At 41.9% G+C, this 24,209-nt stretch overlaps 1 protein-coding gene across 4 annotated transcripts; it reads right to left on the bottom strand.

Moving 5' to 3' along the window:
- Window positions 1-3,970: 3,970 nt before the first annotated feature.
- LOC112254416 (GATA-binding factor 2) lies at window positions 3,971-21,468 on the bottom strand. 4 transcript variants are annotated; one of them, XM_024426991.2, is made up of 6 exons: window positions 21,256-21,468; window positions 15,076-15,531; window positions 13,557-14,129; window positions 10,453-10,610; window positions 7,719-7,844; window positions 3,971-5,041 (listed from the first exon to the last, which is right to left on the bottom strand). In XM_024426991.2, exons 2-6 carry the CDS (start codon window positions 15,299-15,301, stop codon window positions 4,742-4,744), a joined length of 1,383 nt encoding a protein of 460 aa, XP_024282759.1. In that variant the 5' UTR covers window positions 15,302-15,531; window positions 21,256-21,468; the 3' UTR covers window positions 3,971-4,741. The 4 variants fall into 4 exon arrangements, with proteins under 4 accessions (XP_024282759.1, XP_024282757.1, XP_024282760.1 ...); XM_024426989.2 differs by lacking the exon at window positions 21,256-21,468 and adding an exon at window positions 15,832-15,974; XM_024426992.2 differs by lacking the exon at window positions 21,256-21,468 and adding an exon at window positions 15,832-15,974 and having other exon boundaries at window positions 10,453-10,598.
- Between the last annotated feature and the right edge of the window lie 2,741 nt (window positions 21,469-24,209).

Here is a 24,209-nt window from a genome sequence, read left to right as displayed (position 1 = left end):
TGCAGTTCGTAAGCATAACATCTATAGATGCTGACTCATTGAAGTAGAAATCTTCATCCAAATCAAGGTGTGTGTTTTCTGTTTTCGGTCATAGGAAATGATGGAGGAAACATTATGTAAAAAAACACACAAAATGACAGAATTGCTCAGGAGCCTACAAGACGGCATCTATCCACTACATTGATGTCTTTTTACATGAAACGTAAGACCATCTTTTTACATGAAATTTAAGACCTGAATTAATCAGAGATGTCATCATTTATATAGGAAGTGTAACATTCAATGATGCGTGTCCCATTCTTTAAAGCTCTAAATATAGTCCAGAAAATACCCAGTTTAACATCCTCATGTCCTAGTAGGGGTTTGGGGGAGAAGGGGAGGGTGCTTTTTCAGTTAGGCTAGTGTGAAGGTCAGACCCAACCCTCAAAGACACACACACATGTATCCAGTCCAGGAGAACTTTGTCTGAACCGAGCTGCACTTCCTTTCATCTTTCCTCCCTGTCTGCCTAACTCCACTCTGTGTGGGGAAATGCCAACTACCTTTTGATTCTGCTAATTCAATTTGATAGAAAAACAAATATATGGAAGGAGTGGGAGAGGGAGAAGAGAAATAATCGGGAGTGGGAGGGGTGGAGATGTTGTAGAGAGCCAGATGAGGGGTTTGTGGGAGAGGGGGTGAAGGCAGAGAGGGGTATACAGAAGGAAAGAGATCTGGAGGATGAGGGAGGGAGAGTGGGACAGAGGGGACATAAAAGTCCCAGGTTGAAGACTCATAAACCTCTCAGAACTCTGAGGAAGACAACCAGCATCTTCACCCTGCTCCTCATCTAAGGTCATGTTCCATCTTCATCTATCTTCATGTAGCTTTGCTGCTGTAGTTTAATGCTACCTTGGGGTGAAGGTCAAATTCGCTATAAATACTTGCTGGTTATTATAGTTGTTCTGAAGTGTATCACTGCTTTTGATCCTGTTATTATCTTTCTTAGAGAGATTCAAGTTCCTTAAATGTTCTGTCCAATGTGGTTATGTCACCCCATGCTGACTTATACACATAGCCACTCACAAACTGTTTATTATGTACATCCACTCAGGTTTAAAAGGTGTCAAGGAGCCAATAATTCTGAAGAGGAACCTATAACTATCACTAGATCAAACCCTCACTCTCGATGAGTATGGCCTCTGCTACCCATACCAGTGCAACCCTCTCCTTCCATGCAGCAGGACAGAGCAGCTGTCTCCTTCCCTCCCGTCTCTCCTGTCTCTTAGACTTTGGCAGACTACTGTATTATTTTTGGGAGGACTTCTCCTTCCCTCTGGAGGGCCTCATTGAGGAGGGCTGGATCTCAGGCTCTCACTCTAGGGCTCAGACATCTTGACACACACGTTACTGGAAATCACCATGTATTGATAGTGTATGTGGTCAGATTCCCTGCCCCCCTTATAATGTAAAGCACTTTGAGCACTTTAGAATGCCCTTTATGAATACAGTACATTATATTCATTCATATATTAACACATTTTTGTAGCTACATGGCGTTATTTATTATAGACTAATGATGCAGGCTTTTTTCTTGCCCATTTTACATAACATGCCAATTCCCATAGATACAAAGCTGATAGTACCACACAGGGTAACAGGGTGGGTAGTGCTATGGTCTAAGTTCGGATAGGGTGGCACTAGTTCTGTTTGATGGCGTCTGTCCAGGACCTGTTTGTCATGGCCAAGGGTGTGTGAGGGCAGCTAGGCGGTCAGTGAGGATGACCTTGAATTGGCCCTAATCTGCCCGGCTCATTAGCTGCTGGCTCTGCTGATGGTTTCCTCTGTTCCTCCGTTTAGCTTGAGAGAGAGAGAGAGAGAGAGAGAGAGAGAGAGAGAGAGAGACAGAGAGAGAGACAGAGAGAGAGAGAGAGAGAGACAGAGAAAAACAGAGACAGAGAAATCCTGTTCATACCTGGTTCTAACATGCAGCCTTGGTCCTGATCTTGTCCACATTCTGATTGTGTGTAGACGATTAAAAGATGCATTGTGATCTGATTGTGATCCGTGTAAACCGACAAGATCAGAACAAGACCAGGATGAAGGAAGCATGTTAACGGCAGGTATAAACAGGGCTAGAGAGAGAGACAAAACAGCAGACAGGGGGAGAGAGAGTTGAGAGCTATTTCCTGCAGTCCTCAGCTGCAAGCACATCTGTGTGTGAGGGGTCCAAACAACCTCCCATGTGTTTGCTCACAGGTCGCCTGATTGCCTTTCCTTCCTCTTTTCTCTCCCACTAAAGACCTTCTGTCCTTCCTCTCACTCCAATCACCGCGCTGTGGCCCAGAGAGGGGCATTCTGGGAGAGGGACACGAGGAATCGAGATGGAAATAAGGAAGGAATAACGTTTTTGTTCAATCGCTTTGGTGCTATTTTTACAAATATGTGGTTAATTTTCCAAACTCTTAGTACAAAACTCCAAACTGTTAATACTTGTAACGCAGCAAGTATTATATTCAAAACCATTTCTAGCGTGCATTACTTTTGTTATGAGACATCTTTTACTGCACAGCCATTGATCCAAACAATACGTTTACTGTCAAATAACATAAGAACATCGATTTGAATCACCAAAACACACAACAACCAGTTAATTCAATAAAAAATATAGAAATAGAAAATGTTTAAAAAGTGTCCTTTGAATGCAATTTGCTACAGCTCTGTACATTTCTGTACATTACACTGTTCACATTAGGCAGTACTACCCACTAAAATTGACTGAACATCACATTTCCACTGAAGACATCTTTCACAATGTATTCAAACAAAATAAATGAAAGAAACCTCATGTTTGCATCAAGCTTGTCTTGAGCATTTGGCTAGAAGTTCTCATCGGAATCGGCGTAAATGTCCTCATTGTTCATGCACCTGGGGAGAAAGCCTGACATAGGTCTGGATTGAAATCCTTGCATGCCCCGTCTATGGGATGAAGGAGGGTGGTACGCTCATGGGGTTGGCAATCATACATCTTCCATCTATATTGAACCTGTGTATTGTATTTTACAGTATTGTTTGTACTTGTGTGTGGTAGTGGTCCTGTACGTGGCTCAGTTCATAAGAGCATGGCCCTAGCAACACCAGAGTTGTGGACTGTTTTCGTGTTGGATAAAAGCGTCTTCTACGTAAAATGTATATCTCAAAGTATTGCAGTACTCTTTTTGCCAATACAATTTTTGTGAAGCAGTGTGAAACAGGCAAACCAGTTTAAAAGCTGTAGGTTTACCAAATGGTTAAGTGATTATTAATTAAGAGCAGTTGGATTAAGTAATAGTCAAATGTGTTTTAACAAATGAGAAGATAATCATATCAAAGGTAATGGGAGCATTGCGAAGAGCAACTTACTTTATATGAACATGTATTTCAATGTGAAACATGTATTTCGAGATGTAACACTGATTAAGTTTGGTGAAAAAGGGACCGTGATTTTGTGTGTTGTACTTAGTCAATTGAAAATGTGCTTAGAGTTTTTAAACAACTGCCTTGTTTTGTACTAAGTGTTGTGAAAATGTACCCCATACTGTACTTGTGAAAATTGCACCAAAGCGATAGAAAAAAACTGTAATATGAACCGAAAATGTGTATTTCTGTAGGACATGTGTACGCGTTAGTGTGTGACGTGGGAGCCCTGTGCTCACCCTGGGTTTGGAGCCTGCTGTCTGGGTCACACTGGTGCACCCTGGGGCGTGAGCTCCACAAAGAAGCCTTCTATAAACAGCAGCACATCACTCAGGGGAGGAGCTCAACAAAACCATTACTGCACTTTGGGGATCATAGAGTTGGCTTCATTACATCTGATATCGCTTAGAAATACAGCAGGAATCAAAACCTCTTCACCAACACTGGAATTCACACTGACACTCCAATAGACACAGACGGCGAGAGAGAGACAGAGACACGATACATTTCACATTTAAAGGACTCAGTGACATTATTTAGTATTAAAACTTGATTTCCTTTATTTTGTGAGATGGACAAAATGATAAAAACGTACAGCTTAGGAACAATGTCTCGTCTAAGATAAGTCTGTGTTCTTTTCTTTACATAATAACAATGAAATTATAATCGTAACAATATCCTTGTGTTCTGAAGAAAGCAAAAAGAGTGAAAATAAATTATCATAACAACTAGTATAACATCAATTATAACAACAATAATAACAATTATTAACTTTATATAAACTTTCTGTTTGCTTGCTTCTTTTTTCCAATAAAGTCCAGGGGGACCAGGCGGGTGGGTGTGTATTCCAGCATGTGAGGGGTGAGGGGTCAGTGGTGTGTGTGTGTGTATGCATGTGTGGGGAGGCTGGTTCAGAAAGTCTCTCATACCCACGGTGTGAACAGTCTGTCCACAACAGGAAGGGGGAGGGGGGTTGGTCTCATTACACTACAGAGGTTCAGGAGGGGAAAGCAGTGGTTCTCCTAATACCTCACATCTTTTCTCTCATAGGGTGGGAGGGGTACCAAAGTGACTCAGTAAAAAAAAAGGCAACTTGAAGGGAGCAACTCAACACGCCCATGTTCCGCTTCACCTTCGCACACTCACGTTTTCTCTCCCTTCAGTCACGTCTCCTCTCCATCAATTCTCTAAATGAGGCCAGGCAAAACAATGTCCTACTGACAGTGAGCCCAATTTACCCCTCTAGAGACAGAAGCATTGGTGGTGATGATATGGTGGAGGGGTGATGGAGGGGCTTCAGGAGGTTTCAGTGCTCAGCCCAGGCCGGCGACCGTCCGGAGTGATGGTGAGGATGGCCAAACGAAGGGTGGATGGGAGTGGGAGTGGGCAGCATGTGTCCGGAGTGGCTGAAGGGGGGAAGGTGGCCCATGTGGGTCATGTGTCCAGCCAGGCCAGGGCCACCGCCGAAGGGGGAGGACTTGTCATGCATGCATTTGGACAGCTCATCGTAGCCATCTCCGGAACGCCTGCCCCTCTTGGACTTGCTGGACATCTTGCGGTTGCGTGTCTGGATGCCCTCCTTCTTCATGGTCATTGGCCTGTTGACCTGTGGAGAGGCCAGGGAGGAGGGATGTTAGCTAAGGAGTAGTCAGACAAGCCTGGAGTAATATAGTTAAATAATATATATATATATATACAGGCTTCATATTAATATTATGTGGTTTTTACCTGGGGGTGGCAGGTAGCCTAGTGGTTAGAGTGTTGGGTCAGTAACCAAAAGGATGCTGGATCAAATCCCTGAACTGACCAGGCAAAATTTGGTCGTTCTACCCCTGAACAAGGGAGTTAACCCACTGTTTCCCAGTAGGCTGTCATTGTAAGTAAGAATTTGTTCTTAACTAACCTGCCTAGTTAAATAAAGTTTTTTTTTTAAACGGTGTTTCTTTTTTTTCTTTTTTACTGTTCATAACTAAATTATTAGTCATTGGATATTTTCTTGCACTCTCAGTGATTTTATATTCAATTATGTCAAGTGTAATTTGTAATTTTAGATCATTTAGAAAAATCTAAACAACTATGATGGAAAACATGTTGCCTTCTTAATAAACATGAGGGGGGAAATCTGATGTGCCATAAATGTTGTGGAACAGGTTTAACAGGCATTGTATGATCAAGCCACAATAAATGGCATGAGCCTTTAAGGCTATTGCATATAATTATCTCACTAAACATGAATACACAGGACTGGAAGCCATGCTGGATCTGAAAGGGCAGACAATTTCGCATCAATGTAACTGACGGCGTTACCATGGCATCAATGTAACTGACGCGTTACCCTGGCATCAATGTAATTGACGCGTTACCCTGGCATCAATGTAACTGACGGCGTTACAATGTAACTGACCCTGGCATCAATGTAACTGACGGCGTTACCCTGGCATCAATGTAACTGACGCGTTACCCTGGCATCAATGTAACTGACGCGTTACCCTGGCATCAATGTAACTGACGCGTTACCATGGCATCAATGTAACTGACGCGTTACCCTGGCATCAATGTAACTGACGGCGTTACCATGGCATCAATGTAACTGACGGCGTTACCATGGCATCAATGTAACTGACGGCGTTACCCTGGCATCAATGTAACTGACGCGTTACCCTGGCATCAATGTAACTGACGCGTTACCCTGGCATCAATGTAACTGACGCGTTACACTGGCATCAATGTAACTGACGCGTTACCATGGCATCAATGTAACTGACGCGTTACCCTGGGATCAATGTAACTGACGCGTTACCCTGGCATCAATGTAACGGACGCGTTACCCTGGCATCAATGTAACTGACACGTTACCCTGGCATCAATGTAACTGACGGCGTTACCCTGGCATCAATGTAACTGACGCGTTACCCTGGCATCAATGTAACTGACGCGTTACCCTGGCATCAATGTAACTGACGCGTTACCCTGGCATCAATGTAACTGACGCGTTACCCTGGCATCAATGTAACTGACGCGTTACCATGGCATCAATGTAACTGACACCTTACCCTGGCATCAATGTAACTGACGGCGTTACCCTGGAATCAATGTAACTGAACTGCGTTACCCTGGCATCAATGTAACTGACGAGTTACCCTGGCATCAATGTAACTGACGGCGTTACCCTGGCATCAATGTAACTGATGCGTTACCCTGGCATCAATGTAACTGACGCGTTACCCTGGCATCAATGTAACTGACGCGTTACCCTGGCATCAATGTAACTGATGCGTTACCATAACATAAATGTAACTTACACGTTACATGCTGACCAGACCGGACACGTCGCGTGCGCAAGCGTTGCTAAATAAATGTAGAAATCCATGTTATTCAATTATTGCACCCACACTGCTCGCCGCCAACGAGCGTCTGCGATGCCAAGGGCTAAAATAGAAGTCAGTTCTATTTGTGACACAGATCGTGCTGCAAGTTCTGCCTCTCCCATCCTCTCATTGGTTTATAGAAACAGGTACCCACGTGCCATTTCCTCATTGGTTATACTCACGTGGGTGATTGAAAGACGAACTGTTTTGCCAGTCGTCGTGGTAATACTATGAAAGTTTAGATGCCAATCACCATATAAGTGCAAAGATGAAAAAGCCTGAAAGGAGGAGAGATGACTAGAAACAATTTGGTTGGCCGTTTAATGTGTGGATTAATTGGCGGAGTAGAGGAACTTGTGCATTTCAGGTAAAATAACAACTCAGTGTTTATATCCCAGGACAAATTAGCTAGCAACAGCAAACTAGCTAAATAGGACAAATTAGCTGGCAACAGCAAGCTAGCTAAATAGGACAAATTAGCTAGCAAGTGCAAGCTAACTAGCTAAATTGCCATACATGTTTAATGCTTTTCGAACTGTCCCCAAATTAATGTAATTGGTTCAGAGTTTGTTTTGCTATTTTAACCTGCATGTAGTGATCGCGTTTGGTTTGGGGGACAAAATAAACGTATGCACGATAGCGCACGCAGCCGGTATGGGTTCCGTGTTACCCTGACATCAACGTAACTGACGCGTTACCCAGAATGACAGTCCCACCCTCCAGCCTCTCCTGGGAGTAACACCCACCATTGAAACAAAGATGGATTAATAAAAAGGGGGGAAAACGACCGCGGGTTCTGCTTCACAGGGAAAGCAGGCTTTGCATCTCTCGCCCCCGCTCCTAAATCGATACAAGCTGTCCGCCCACTTGACCAGCTCGCCCCGCAGTTTCTATGTAAGCGGTTAGGCTACTTACGTTGTGCAGTTTATAGTAGAGCCCGCAGGCGTTGCACACCGGGTCGCCATTGCCGTTACGCCTCCAAAGGGTGGTGGTGGTGGTCTGACAGTTAGCGCAGCAGGTGCCAGCTCGTCTCGAAGCGGACTGTGGTGGAGAAAAAGGCAGAACGTTAATAGGCTACATTATGAATAAAGCCATTCAAATGTTAGCTGATTTGACGATTGTATTAGCTTAGGCAATAGAGATCAACGAGGAAAGTGAACATGACATGAATACGATTATTGAAGTTAACTACCATGGCCATGTAGGCGTAGCCTAAGGCATAGCCTAATATAGATTAGGCCTATACATTTCAAATGTTCATTTTTTTGCCGATAGGATATTTCTGCGTTTTAAACTTAAAACCTCTCGTTTTATAGCCTATTGTGATGTCCCACTCTCCGGGCTACATTCACAAATAACTTCAAAGCCAGGCCAGCGCCAGTTAGACTCATGAAATTGCTTACAGGGAGTCACATCTGTATTTGTTTAATTGAATATATTCTGTGATTTATACAAGCTTAATTCAATTTTCCAATTTGTGCAATGCTACAAAAGCTGTTTCTCTGAAATGCGTTGTTTCTGTCTTGTACCAATTTCTGCTGTCATATTTCATTTAATAAAAAAATTAGATAGGGCACATTAATAATTTATACCGTCTCTATGCATGATTCTCCCTTCCCTTGATCCAGAGAATCAAACGACCCGGACTATAGGCGTCCATAAGACCAGGACCCTGTCTGCCAGTGCGCTTTGTGTCCATTACAGATCTATTCTTCATACATAATAAGAAACATTTAGGCTCACAATACAATAACATAGCATGTAGGCCTATGTATTTATTTTTTATTAATTTAGGGTTTTATGACAGTGGTTCATGCAAAACATCCCGAATAAAAACTATGATGGCGACGGACGGAATTTAAAAAAAAAACAGAAAAATAGAATAGTACTACAACAAAAACCACATCGCATTCCGGGGCATAAAGCATGTGCCAGTGCCAACGGTGCATGACCAACAAACAACAGACCAAGAACATAAATACATTTATTTTTCCAATCCCCACCACCATCCCGCCCCTCACGTTCTCTCTCTCTCTTCACACATAACTGGGTCCTATAGTGTTATGATAATCGCTTTACAGTATACTGTAAAAGTCTGGCCTGCCGGGTCCATACAAAATGCAGCGGTATTTGTTGAAGGCGGAAACACCCGGGAGCCTGGCTTCCTTATCGTGCCGGGGCAGATATCCGAATAGGAAACAACTGGATGCCCTTTGAACAGAACTCTGAAAACACTTGAGTTGAAAATGCAAAGCTGCGGCCACAGACCGACCAATGGAAAATGTAATGGACTTCTCATCGAGAGAACGAGTCAGAGGCGCGCTTATTTACACAAAGCTGCGCTAAAATGACTTATAGCATACTTGTTCCACTAATGCTGACAATAACGCTAATACAGTCTGTTACAATATATTTCAAAAGGAGAGTTATAGAAATAAAAAACAACATTCGCAATGTTCTCCATCCCATTACATGTATCTCAATGGAAGATAACCTAGGCAAAAACAAACTCAGGCAACCATTGCATGTGCATGTGTTAAACAATTACGATATTTCAAATAGGCCACCGCGTGGGTTAGGCTACACTTGTAAATTATAACACGAATTTACATTTAACAACACGAGTGAATTGAGCTACAATTTGGTCTATTATTGCTCTTTGGAACTGCATGACTGGATGACTGCATAACGAGTGTCCATTTAATTAGATAGTGAGGTATAAGCTATTGATTGAAATATTCCCATTAGGCCTATGTATAGTAGTATGATTTAATTATGTCAGAACAAAACTATTCAGATCTAGCCTATACAGAAATGAGGTATGGCGGGTAAACCCCTACTGATCATTAACATGTTCAGATGGAAACAAGGTCGAAAAGTTCCTTATATAAATAAAGTAACATATGGTTTAGCAAAATGTAAATATCGAATTTAAAGTTTATATCAATCTAAATCCATTGCATATTAATGCGAAAATGCTTGGAGCTACCCAAAAGTTAGCATTTGGAATGTGCCTTGAACTGCCACTGAAATGATGTCACTTCTCACAACTTGAATATCTTAAAAAGTTCGAGATGGTAAGTAAGCCTATCCTATACAGTCAAAATGATGAATCCTAATCAGAGGTCTGAATATAAAATGAACAAATAAACCATTTCAATATAATCAGGAACCATTATCATTTGGGAAAAATGTATTGTAATAATAACTTGTAAATTAAACATACAGTAATAATTCAGCCCACCTGAGACAAGGAGAATATATAGGCTTATGTGCATTAGAAATAACAAGGCTCAGAATAATCCTTGCTCTTAAATGCCTGTGCAGAAACACTGGACAAAGTATTTATGTGTGTGCACTGTTTTTCACTCACTTCAGGGTGGTGATAACCAAAGCAACATGGGCAATGGGATCAGTGACAGTATCAGCAGTATCAGCACTAATGATAGCAGTTCAAATGGCAATAGTAGCAGTATTGTAACAGACGGTGGAGGCAATCACCAGGGGGTGAGAGGGACAAACAATTCCAGGAAGATCATAGGGAAAATACAACTTTCCTGGAATTGTCCTGGCGGTTTCTGCTTCGTGCTCTATTTTGGCCCCCGTTCTCAGATGTGGAAGGGTAGACGGGAGCGAGATGGGGACTCACCAGTCTGCGTTTGGGCTTGATGAGAGGTCTGTTCTGGCCGTTCATCTTGTGGTACAGGCCGCAGGCGTTGCACAGGTAGTGGCCCGTCCCATCCCGCCGCCACAGCGGGGTGGAGGTGGCACCGCAGTTGACACACTCGCGCCCCTCTGAGCAGAATTCAAGTGGAGGGAAGACAAAGGGACATTTATATAATTAAAAAGTTCACACTCCAACAAAAGCTAAACAGTAATGGATTCACATTGAAGACAATAGCCGCCAGGAGGACACAGAGGAAATCATGAGCCTACTGGACACACTCTTCATTAGTAGTGTAATATGAAGTCCCCCCCCACACACACACACACACTGGGAGGACAGTGTACATATCAGTGTGCAGGTGTACCAGCCAAAGACAATCCCATATGACTGTCATTTGTACAGTTTGGTTCAGGGCGAATCGCCATGGACACAGACACCTGTATGTAAAGTGATCCAGGGTAGGAAACACAGAGACAGCCAGGACGTGTCCAAAGGTGTCCAAACAGATGAATGTGAGACACCATCAAATTAGAGCTACATAATTCATGTGCTGTGGGCACACATGAGAGGAAACAGAAGAGTGTGGTGCTGGTGGTGGTATTAAATGTGGTCCTGACCACATTGTGGTCTCCAACAAATAGGTGCCCATATTATAGCTCTGTATCACTTTATACCAGCCCGGTTTCTATGTTTCCCTTTACTCATGACTTTTGAAATTATTTACAAAATCTTTTCATTGTTAGGTTTCCCTTTGTGTGCATGGCAGCTACTGTGACCCATTTAGTGGTGACCCTCTTCTGGTGTGTTCAGGGTTCAAGTCTTTTCACCCACTTCTACATCTTCAGCTGCAGAAAGACAGTGGGTGTTGCCTGTCTCTCTCTCTCTCTCTCTCCTCTTACAGGTTGCACTGTGGTATAATGCACAGGCTCAGTCAAATGGGCCGTTGCTGAACCTCGACCAAAATGGCCTTGTTTAATTCATGTTTCCCTCTCCCTAGAGCATCGTGCCTTTATTCCTATTATAATGTCAGCAACACCCATAGTCCCACCTAAACCTGAGAAAGGGATCTGCTCTGGACAATGGCAACGCTCCTTTTGAAGTGTATTCTGAGTGTTTGACTCTCTCTCCCTGTTTTGTCAGTCCAGCAGAGGCACCAGTATCAATACAACATCGCCTTCCAGCTCCAGAATGACAAAATGTGTTGAATTGTTGTGTAATTTGGGAAGTTCCTTGGGGGGAGAACACTGAAATCCCCCTGGCGGAGAGTATAGTAGAGAGACTGAGGCCATTGCCATTCCAGGGAGGAGGTATGTAGGTGAGCGGATAGGGCTAGTTTAAGGTTATTTAAACAGGAAGCCACACTGTTGTGTAAGGTATGTGCTGACTGCTGAAATGTCATTGTGGCATTTCATACAACAATCAATCACGGCTCCATCAGACTTTGGGACTGATAAAGGAATGGCAGGCCTTATGTGAGTTACTGATTCTGGATCTGTAAGGGAAGATTCAAGTTCATGTGTATTTCTCTGTTGTGATAGTTACAATGCTCTTGCATAAAATAATCCCTTTAAAGGATTTGTGGATACCGTTTTAATTAAAATATTTGCATAACCAATCTACCATCCACAAATTATTGGACTACTGAGCATACATCAGACAATAACACTTTGATCTGTAGTGATAATCCAAATGAAGACAGTTGTTTGCTAATATCTCTATACACTAACAAACAGTTAGAGAGACTCCACATTCAAATAATTTTTGGACACCAGGCCCACAAGATAATTAATTTTGAGTTAATTAGTCTGAGCAAATGTAATGATAAATGTCTCCCTATGAGCTCATGTGATGGCTTGATTAACTATGTAATTAACTATCTAATATTTTTATACATTTATCTGAAGGTGATGTGCTCTTTTCGGAGAACCTAAACTGCTATAAGAGAAACGTTATTATTATAATATCATAACCTTATTATCAATTATTATTATTGTATTATGACTTTGTTGTCTTCGATATGGTCATTACTACTAGCGTTAATCATCCTTTCATCTCCCTGGGCTTGATTCTTTCTCACTATCTCAGCGCACTGGGCCAAGGCCATGCTTAAAAACACAAACAGCAGGGCTCTGTCGCCTGTGACAGCGCGTCACGACAGTGCTTTGTTAGTATTGGGGCGAGCAGTGGACGGTGGAGGTCGTGATTTGTTCACTCAAGGTATACAGGATATGGCAGGAGTCGCCAGAGCGTCGTGACTCCTGCATTTTTTAAGCTTCTGCCTAACAAGGGCATTGGTGGCATTTATTCTCAGCATCCAGCCAACCAGGCCCGATAAACATAAACACGACCACATAGAATATGGTTTCAAAATAATGATTAGGTTGCTTATTATAGGCCTAGGTCACGTAACACTTTCAACAGACCTACTAATAAAAACATTCACAATAAGTATTATTACGTATTCTATTGAAATATTATTATATTCAGAACCCTCTTCATAATAATTCTGCCAACTAGCCTATAAGCCAAATGATTGAAAACGTTGAATTCCGTATTTTAATTTTGGTGATTGTTTGACTAGGCTGTTATCTCCTTGCCTCGACTCAAACGTGTTTTAATCATGTTCAAACCTGAATATTTGCGTTTCAAATATTAGTCGTTTCATGTTAAATGCTTAATCATTTCATTTAAGTGGATGGTGTTTACAAGTGGTGACGAATGCGATGGAACAGAGATAAGAGCCACTGGGACAGGTTTGGGAAGGAGAGACGCGCTGCAGGTAAAATAACCTGAAGTTATTACAGCAACTGTTCGACAGCGAAACACTTACAGGACCACCCAATCTATTTCTTGAAGATTAAAGCATTCATAGCCCTATAAGTAAAATACATTTAGAACAAGCTAAATGTTCATTCTTGTTTGGGCCCTGACAGAAATCCATGCACTTCCAAAGCGTTTTGACAAAACATAGACCTGACACTGGTTTATATTGCCCTAACATTGACTCCCAATATTTATATACCTTAAAAGTACATAAGTAGGCTATACCAGACTCTTTATGCGCAGAATAGACTTATGAAACTCACCTGAGCACGACCGGGCTTTGCTTTTACACTTCGGCGTAAAGCTGGATGAAGATCCACCCAGCAGGCTACCGGGGTGGAAGAGACTGCCGCCGTATTCGTGTGGTGTTGGGAGAGAGTATGGGTAGGTCGGGATGGGGTGGTGTGTTGCGGGAGTTTGGGCACTCATCGAAGCCAGGCTGTTGCGGAGAGGACTGCAACCCTCCATTTTCATTCCCTCTGCCAGTGACACTTGGTATTTGATGGATTCCTTCTCGTCCATTCTTGTCGAGGTGGAGGTTGGAGAAGTAGGGCCGAGGTCCGGGGACACGTCTTTGGGAGGCGTAGGAGGGAAACTGTAGAGATGGTGCGGGCTGCAGTGGGACGCAGGGGTGAGGGAAGACACCGGAGCAGTGCTGGAGCTGCTACTGCAAGGGTAGCCGGAGCTAGCAGGATGCATTCCTGGCTTGCTGAAGTGACTGACCGCCCATGCGTTATGGTGGTGGGCAGCAGAGAGGGCCGCCTTCCCGCTGTCAAGCCACGGGATGCCGGGGCTGTGGATGAGGTGTGGCCGGCAAACCGGACTCCCAAGGCGAGCTGTAAATAAGAAATATTATGATTTTTTTTCTAATCGAAAGCGATGTGTCCAGTACTATCACACTGCGTAAAGTGCTGTCTCCTCACCTGTTGATGTCAATTCCAAACTATTTCAACTCGACATTGTGGTATATTTGTCTTAGTGTAAAAGTTATTAAAATAGCCTACAGGGCACCAACTTTAAAACCACGCCATTTTACAGTCCCCAGCGAAATCTAAAACAATAGTTAGGCTACTACAGCTCCGTACCATAGACTACTTGACAAAAATATTTACAGATGTTAATGTTTACGCTTGTTGTAACACAATCTCTTATTGTTGAAAGCATGTATGGGAGAAAAAAATCCACGGAGAGAAAATGGGAGTGTAGAGGCCTCGACTAAACTGCTATTTGCCAATGGCCTGTTGGTCGCTCAGTTCCAGATCTCGGACTAAATAATGTTATTAGTAATTTTGCGTTTTGATTTTATATCCGGGAGTGCACCTCTCTCTCTCTCTCTCTCTCTCTCTAGAAACCCCTGCTCCAACAGAGGGGTTAAATGACATACTTCCCTTTCCCCTCGCTGTCTCTTGCTAGAAATGCTCGTTTTATGATTCAATGCCGTACGCCAGAGACAGCCACGCGTATGGACATCTATGTGTTTACAATATTTCAATTGACATCATTTATGTTCTCACATATTGAATAAAATACCATATCTAGATTTGTTTTTAAATACAAGGTTCTGTATGGACGACTTTTTACTTGTAATGGGAAAATGTTATTGTGCATCAAACATCACACAACCAGTTATGGCAATAATATAGGCCTACCATCGATTAGTTTTAAAGCAACAGCCTGGGTGGTTGGATATATGTTGTCTTATTGCGCCCTCTCACAATTACCTAAAGGCTATAAAGCAGACGTAATTAATACAGTTTAGTCACAGGGCTGAGCGCGTCTTACCATGTGCCTGGCTGTATGTAACCCTGGCCCGGGAGTTGGCATAGTAGGGGTTCCCCTGAGAGTCCAGGTGGTTTAAAAACACATCCACTTCGTCTGGGGGCAAAAGCGGCGCCATGGGCTCCATGTAGTTGTGGGCCAAGCTGTGGTGATGCGAGTCTGGATGCTGCCCATTCAACACGGCGTGATGATGCGCCATCCACCGAGATTGATCGGCTGCGACTTCCATACCTAAATCGTCGATAACTTTATCCAAGATATCACCGAAACGTCGTACTTTTTCTGAAAATATAAATTATCTTTATGTGGTCCTCCTGGATTAAGCACTTTTTACAGTCCCGAAATGTGGAGAAAAGGATGGACGTAGTGATGTCATACGGGTTTTCGGCACACTCTCCTTACAGGTTATTTGCTTCAGAAATAGAATCCTTGATTCGTTTTATTGGCTCTTACTGACACCTGCAATGAAACACAACAACATTTTATAATTTAATACACAACCTGGTGCCACACTCTTTTGCACACATCCTTCGGCGATGTATGCTAAATATACGAGATTGTTGTTTTCCCTATACGTTCAATCATCCCAGGAGCATTGTATAGCCAGCATACTGACGACCTTTTACAAACAGCTTTCACCACAAAACTGTAATTTTTAAAAACTACTTACAGTCCATTGCACCATTGCTGCAATGTTATACTCATAACACATGCATCCAATCATATTCCATTGAAAAAAAATATTTCTTCTGAATTTACCTGTTGAAAGTTTGATCTATGACTACGATCAGCTGTTCAAACACACTTTAATCTCTGAAACGCCTGATCCGTGAGGTACCGGGGCGCACTTTCCTATTGAATTGTGGCAGTACACTGACGCGACTGGCGCCAGTAAATTCCATATCAAGCGAGTCGGGGCGGAGTCAAGGGCGAGCAGTGACCTCCTGTAAGCCAATCACAGATCAGTATAGCTGCAATTGGCTCATGTATCCCAGCTCTTTCAGTTTCCATTCGAAACAGTAATGCCCCGGACCAAAAAACTAAAAGACATATCAATCAGCGGTGTAATTTCTCGGGGGACTTTTCTCTCTCGTGAAGCTCGCAGAATGAGCAATTTGCCCCTGATAATGTCTTCTTTTACCAACACTCAGAGACGGACAGCCCAGATGGAGGCAAATTGAAACTGTAAATTGTAAGCCTGACAATTTCTGTAACAGTCAACTAGGCCTACATTATCTGGCAAACGCAGTAGCCTGTAGGCTGTTGTCACTTAGCCTTGCATACCACCTTGAGATTGTTTAGCCTTTAGAAAACACAACATTATAATGCTAAATTTGAATTCAAAGTGTATGCCAATGCTATTTTGTACAGGCTAGTTAAATGAAACCAACCAGATTAGATGTTCAACATGTTTAGTGGGCTAATTGAAATGCTATCAAACATCATAAAATAACTCAGCAGTCTTTTGGTTATTATTCTGTAATTCAACAGTAAAGTGGTTGGTTTTCAAGTTTTGTTTTACAGCATAGGCCCTTGTGGAGAACTGCATCGGCAGTTTGGACATATTTTACAAGGATTCTATATGCCAATTATGTAAATTTCTTGTAGAACAACACCAATTGCAAGTGTGAATGATCACATGAACCTGCAATGTATATAAATCCAATTTTCAGTGCCTCTAGATTAATAGGAGAGGATTCGTTTTATGACTTCGAAAGTGGGGCCATTGTTGTGAGCGCCTAATTGTCTTTAATTATTAGTCACGACATTCCTCTTGTGAAAACATTGGTTTTGCCTAAGATCTAGAGCAGTCAACACTTTCTGCATGTTAATGGCGCCTTTTTCTCACTTGGTGGTACAGACAGGGCGTCAGGCCCGCCTCACCTGTGTAAAACCAATTGGTGACCATTAGCAACACTTTGTTAATTATTGTTTACATTCACCTCATGGCTGAAACAAGAAGGCTTGTCCACCACAGGCATAAAGACAGAGTGTCGCCAATAACCTTTTATCAAGTGCGCCGGTATAACCAGCGCTTTTTCCTACAACCGCTCTACATACCCAAATACCTGTGATTTATTTCAAGCCAGGAATAGATTGGAAGGCCTCATAAGCAAAATCCTATGAATAATAGGCTACCAACTGAACCTCCTAAAATGTAGTCTATAATCCAGCGCTTGTTATGAGGTTATTAGGTTTAGCCTTCAAGTGGTATTTTATTATAATGTGATGAAATACTGTAGCATACACACTTTTGCACAGGTATTCTATTGGCCTGTCTGTACCTGATCAAAATAATACGGGGAAAGAGCATCCAGGATAAAATCGCCAGTCGAGACGTACTGGCTTACCCTCTATAGTAAAAATGTGGCATTTCGTGCCATACATCACGATATTAAATATTAAAAAGAAAATGTTTGAATGTCTTTTTTAATAAAGAATGTGTGTGTGTGCGTGCGTGCGTGATTGACAGACAATAATTGGAGGGAGCTCGGGGCCCAGACTGGCCGCCTCTCTGACGCCCAGACTAGACGTCACAGAAAAAAATCTCAGCGCATGGACTTCACAATTGTTCCAAAAAAGCCTCGAGATCAGTTACGACCAAGTTTTGTTTATTCTAATAGAAATACAGTGATGTTTTGGCCAAGCCTAAATAAAATAATGACATACTTAGACTACTATACTCAATCTGTGAAAAAAAGGATGCATGAATAGCTTAACGCAATGTTAGAACGAGGGAATTTGGACAGTTTGGGCTTTGATATGAGGATATTTGCAGGGTGTGTGTGTTTGTGTGCGTGCGTGCTTGCGCGCGAGCGAGAGTGTGTGTGGCTTGGTATTCAGTCATTGGCATCTGGTCAGGGGCCATGACATGATGAGCTCAGCACTCTGTGCTTGTCATCTTCTAAAATCAACAAATTAGTGTATGTGGGGTCATAACACACCCAAGGGTCTCCCTATGTAATCACCCAAATAACAGACATTCTCCTGAAATGAGAGCTGTAGCAGCTGAAAATGTCAGGTGTAGCGAGGACATCTGTCTTAATAAATAGGTTTATTTGAAATAATTTGCAACTCTGTCAATTGTCATTCATTGAGCAGGTCAAGTTACATAAATTTCAAACAATGTTTTCTATGGCACTTTGGTCTAAAGTACAAAATAAATTTGAATTCCCTAAAGATATTTAAATGAAAAAAGTGCAGGACTGCACTGAAAAAAATAATAAAAAGCATCAACACAAGAGATCTCTCTAAACTATGATGCATCAATTTAACAGCAATGCAACGACTACATGTTTTCAATGTAAAGCAAGAGGAATTCAAATCTTGTCTTGACCAAACCCTAATAGTGATCATAGCAGGTCATCTTTTTTCCCTTACATCACCGCTGCTGTTTGTGTCTGTGGTTGTCTGTCCTCGGTGCTGTGCTCCTCTGTACCGCAGCCTGCTCTGTGCTGTGTGGCTGGGACTGGGTGGGTCAGGCCCAGCGAGCAGCCTCTCCATTGTTGTTTCGCATGTTTGCCAAATGGATTACTCAACGGGATTTACCCCTCTGTAATTTATACCTTCATTAATCCCATTTGTATCTGTGCTGGAACAAAGGATGGGATGATGGGTTTGTGTGTGTGTGTGTGGGGGGTCCTCGCTCAAGGACATAGCAGCATTGTCTCACAGGGGATGCTATCCTACTAGAGCGGTAGAGCCCTTGGAGGTAAGCACATGAACCCTTCCTTGCTGCCTATGGCTGAGGAAAAACATTTATTCCCATAAGAAATGTTCATTGGCTATACATGGCAATGACAGGCATTGTTATGAATAAGAGACAATACGATGGTAGCAAAACCATGTCAATTCAGGATGCTTCTTTTCTTCTTCTGCCGTAAGTTTGTAGGCCTATCTGTGCAGCGGTCAGCTTTAAAGTCCTACTCCAGTCTCATTTTCACCCCATTTAACACCTGATTTACTTAACAAAAGGCACATCTCATGTTGAAGATATCCCTATGACCATTGCTATGGTAAGGTGAATGACCGGACGGTTGTTATTTTTTATTATTTTTATTATTTAACCTTTATTTAACGAGGCAAGCCAGTTAAGAACAAATTCTTATTTACAATGACGGCCTACCAAAAGGCAAAAGGCCTCCTGCGGGGACGGGGGCTGGGATTAAAAATAAAATATAAAAATAAAATAAAATATAGGACAAAACACACATCACAACAAGAGAGACAACACAACACTACATAAAGATAGACCTAAGACAACAACACAGCAAGGCAGCAACACATGACAACACAGCATGGTAGCTACACAACATGACAACAACACAACATGGTTATTACTGAACCAGAGTCGGTGTACGAGCAACAGAGACCATTCCAATAATTAACAGGTGCTGCTATGAAATGAGCTTGCCTTTCTCTACCTGTTTGTTCCCCTTGCTTATGGTCAACATCCATCATTATTCAGAGGGGTGAGGGCGGGGGGGGTAGAGAAAGCCACAGAGGGGTTTGTGAAGATAAGCAGAGCTGGGGAGAGGAGAATGACACAAACCAGCTGAAGCATTATTGTCCTTTACTCATGGGTAATTACATCGAGCACAGGGCACTGGGGGCTGTAGAGTAGACAGAAGCAGACAGCACCCAGCACACAGCCCATCCTAGTGGAAGTGCATACCCAGAATAGGGTTGTGAAAGCAATGCATTTTCACCCTCATATTAAACTAGATGCATTAACTGTTTTCTGAGTTGGTGAATCTGGCTACTGTATGTTCAAAGGAAATGTTCATAGTATAATGGCCCCTTATTGGATGGACTTCTGTACATTTTGGCTCCATGGGCCTCACTGGTAGCCTTGATACCATTTGAGAGTGTATTTATATTAGGTCTAAGTGATCATCAGAAAAGGGATGCTTAACTGGTATGGCATGTGAGGTGACTGATAGGTAAGGGGCCACATGCAGAGTTTCGAGTGTAAGTGTCGTTTTTATTAGCTGATGACAGTCTCACGAGGGCAATAAATCTGCCTGCTCGAGACAACAGTCCCGCCCCTGTTTCTATTCGACCACTGAGACCATGACGTTATTGCCCTTTCTTGTGATGAAAGGGGGTTGGTTACTGGAGCCTTAATGCGTTTGAAAGCACAGGTGATTAGTGGATACATACATCGTCATCTTAATATGACGCTGATGTTAATCTCACACCCGTGATTGGTTAGCCTAGATCTGCACAATTCCACAATTCCATAACCCAAGGCCACAGCAATTGTCACGTTTAATTAAAGTTCAATTGTGATGAACTTTTTAATACTTCACGAACATCTAGTAAAAAACAGATCACAAGAAGTCAGTTAATTCAACTGATTGGGCTACTCGTAATAACCACGTAATAACACTGTTAAACCATGAAGAATTGAATCTGGACAAATGATAGCCTAATCGATGGTGCGGAAGGTATGTCTTTGGGAGGACCTTAGCTCTACCAGATGACTTCATGTTTAAGGAATCACATTGTGTTGTATTCCTAGTTTATACAACCCAACAGTTACAAAGACAAGTAATAACGAATACTAAAAGGAGCTATAGCATACTGCTTCTATGCATTCTATTTAGTCTGATTAAAAAAATGATGTTATTGTTTTGCAAGCCAGAAAACCGTGGTGTTTGATAGTAGTAATTATAGATTTTACAGGGAAGTGCATGCAGTACATAAGCAGAAGATAATAGCAGAATTAGATTACATGCTGCGTAACGAATTCTTATAAACGAAAGACTATATGACATAAACACATGAGAAAATGTTTGCACAAAATGCAGTGAAATTGTAGTCTATTGTTATTATTATGATAGCTTATATGTTATCTTGTTCTTCCCACATTCTAACACGGCTACTCCGTGACCGTGCCACTCCAAGTGCGGTGCCAACTAGGGCTCTCTGTAGCCTATAATGTGTGCAGTCAACGATGCATCATTTTGAGGCAAGTATATTGTAAATGATATATAGGCAGATGGTTAAAAAAAAGCTTTACGCTTGGATAGCCTACTCTCACATATTTAATTTCAGTTGATGGACAACTAGTCTTTAAATATGTACCCCAACCAGTAACACGATTGCAAGGAATTTACAGCATGTCGAAATAATTCCACTTACAACAATAGTAAATAGTAAATAATGAATATCTCTTACCAACAGACTGACTCGGTCCTGCTCTGTCTGGGAGAGGAGTAATGAGAGATTCAGTCCGGTAGCCTATAACCGGGTCTCGGTTTCGCCTGCCTGGCACTACGTAGTTCTCGCTGACGTTTCCCTTTATGCGCAGTTATGGGTGTTGGACTGCCTAAAAATCAATCCGCGTTTGTTAGTGATGCTGCTGTGGAAGCTATGTCCCTCTGTCCCAAAAGAGTTATGTCAGTTGGCAAGCAGTTTAGCATCCCACCCTCCCCTTCTCTCCCTCTATCTCTCCCGTTATCTCTATTTATCTCTCTCTCTCTCCCCCGTTTTCTTTCTATAGCTCCGCTGAAAACGAGCGGGGAAAAAACTTGATAGACATAGGAGCAATGTATGTTGTTATGGTGCGTCAACCAGTCTCAATCTTGTCTTCCGGGTGGTGACTTCTTTGAGCATTTTGATATGGATTGTGAAAGAGGGGGCGCACAGTATCTAGTGTTCATTCTTAAAACCCTTTTAATCATAAGGTTTATCCGGCCAACAATTCTACTTCATGGTCGAAGCAGAACAATTCCTTATGGAATGTTAGAGAGAGTGGCACGTCAGTATCATCACTCAACCAACCCGTGTAAGGTGAGTAACCCAGTAACTGAGTGAATACGAAAAACACGCTTCCTAAAGAGACACGGCTTCATTATTGTCATCCAATCCACTTGGATCAAACATCTTCCCAATCAGGTTATTGAGTTTAGTTGACTCAGATTGGTGTGATTATATTACATATTGAGCTATCTTGGGTTGCTGGGCTCTCAAGCAAACTAAAACTACATGCACAATATAATTGGCCTACAGCAATCCGGTGTAATGAATTCCTTCCCCGCTCATTTTGATTGAAATACGGTATACCCATGACCGACCCTCCCTCCCACGATCTTCTTTTTACTCTGTCCCACACATTAACACCAACTTTAAAACATGCAAAGCCTCAAAATCTCCTGCACGCGACCTAGGCTCGTGCGCTGCAGCTAAAGCCAGGCAGGTGCAAGGACTGCTGCATCCCGGGCCGTGTCCCCTAGAGTGCACACACACAAAAAGAGGAGAAAACCAAGCTTGCATAAAGAAAATAAAGAAAAAATGAACTTTGACAGAATTACTTGCATTCATTTCAATGCTTAAAATCGCTTCTGCAAATACCTCTGTTTTGCGTCCATGAATAAGACCTTGGATAAAAAAACAACAACAGAAAATAATATACACACTGTCACTAGTGTATTTGTCACTCCCAAAGGCCTGGTTGATTAAATAATCTAAAGCAATATAAACGGATAATAATCGGTCTGGTCTACATATATCAGAATTTCACAAAATAAAGAAGAATAACATCTGGAGAAAGAAAGACAGGAGATAACTTATATGTTATCTTAAGATGGCTTTATGGCAACCCTCCGTGGCGGCAGAAAAGCTCCCCAATGTAGGCTACACGGTTGTTGTATTTTGACGCCATACACAAGTTTGTGCCTGTAGGGCCATATTTTAAATAGCCTGTATGGCGCATAGGCTTTCATTTTCTTCAAAATGTTGTTGTACAATATCAAATTCAATGACCGCGCACAATTGAAGACACCATCTCTTGTTGAAACTGGATAGAGCATTATAGACTTAGACCTTGCATACAGTGGTGACTCTAGCCTGCCTATACCTTCCTTGAAATGTAAACTCGACCCCTGTCCGGATGTTGTTATCCCATTATTCAAATTAGAAGTTGAAAATGCACTAAACATTTGGGAACTTGGAGCAGACATAAGAGATCAATTTGAATGTCCATTATTTTCACTGTATCCACCCCAAAAGCAGCAGTTCTTTCTTTTATGCCACATAAAGTTACATCATCAACAACAGCAAAGTTTATGATAATACTTGTTAATGTTAATAATTATAATCAAACACTAATCACGAATAGTTCTTTTCGTTTTGTTTATCGTTTATTTACAAATGGTAGCCCATCATCACTTGACAAAAAAAATGGTTGGGTAAATTAAGAATTTCGCAACATACCCATACCATTAAGCCAATTAGAATGCCTATTAGTTACAGATCAATACAGGTATGAGCAGCGTGAGCCTTGTGATCTCTGTCCAGCGAAAATAACAGCCTCTTGGTTTGAGCGCCCGTTTAAAGTTTATCAGCCCAGAGCTTCAAATCCTATTTGTAACTTCGGTTAAAAAAATAAATAATTAAAAAAAAAATATATATATATATATATATATATATTTCATAGCTAGACAATATGACATGTCACATTGTCCATCCAAATCTAGCCTATAGTTTGATCCCTAGTTTATATTATGGACATGTTGAAGCAAATTATCTTGAGGTGAGTTTAATGACAATATAGCCTACAAAATTATAGTCCTAGATTAGCCACAATAATTATAAGGAGGAGGACTTAATAATAATAATAACCGGCCTAACAATAATTGAATAATAATATTTTTCATGGGGTCGTCATAATCACGTAAGCACATGAACATGTATTCTGTGTATTTATTCATTTATTTAGCCTATGTTTCTTTCTTATCATTTTCAACATGTTCTGCATCAGGGTTTTTGTCGTAAGTGTCTGCACGGCGCTTGGCAGAGACGTTATTATTTATATATGCATGCTGCATTAGATGCCAGGGCCCTTCTTCTTCCGATTATTAGCCTACCAGGGGTAATATTTCATCGGCACTAGGCAATCTTTGTTCTCTGTGAAGATAATAAATGGCCTAATCGTTATCAGCAAACTGCTGGGGGTGTCAGCACCGAACGAAACTGGAAGCAGGGACCAAAGTGCCGCTGAATAAATTGGTGTTCCTTATCTCTCATTCCCAGATTATCGCCGCCTTTTCAAACTTGCACAAGAAATACATTCAATGCATCTAATGCATCATTTGTGGGGGGAAGATCCCGCAGGTTGATAGAGACAGATA

The sequence above is a fragment of the Oncorhynchus tshawytscha genome, linkage group LG07, assembly GCF_018296145.1.
Source record: "Oncorhynchus tshawytscha isolate Ot180627B linkage group LG07, Otsh_v2.0, whole genome shotgun sequence".
NCBI classification, from domain to species: Eukaryota; Metazoa; Chordata; class Actinopteri; order Salmoniformes; family Salmonidae; genus Oncorhynchus; species Oncorhynchus tshawytscha.
Note: the sequence above shows the minus strand (reverse complement) of the source record. Positions and strands in the feature narration are given on the sequence as shown.

Excerpts from the sequence above, each read along its gene's own strand:
- LOC112254416 (XM_024426991.2), bottom strand. The coding sequence starts at position 15,301 with ATGGAAGTCGCAGCCGATCAATCTCGGTGGATGGCGCATCATCACGCC. Across the intron at positions 14,130-15,075 it reads TACATACAGCCAGGCACATG|CTCGCCTTGGGAGTCCGGTT; the intron begins GTAAGACGCGCT and ends TCTTATTTACAG. Across the intron at positions 7,845-10,452 it reads TCAAGCCCAAACGCAGACTG|TCCGCTTCGAGACGAGCTGG; the intron begins GTGAGTCCCCAT and ends TCTCCACCACAG.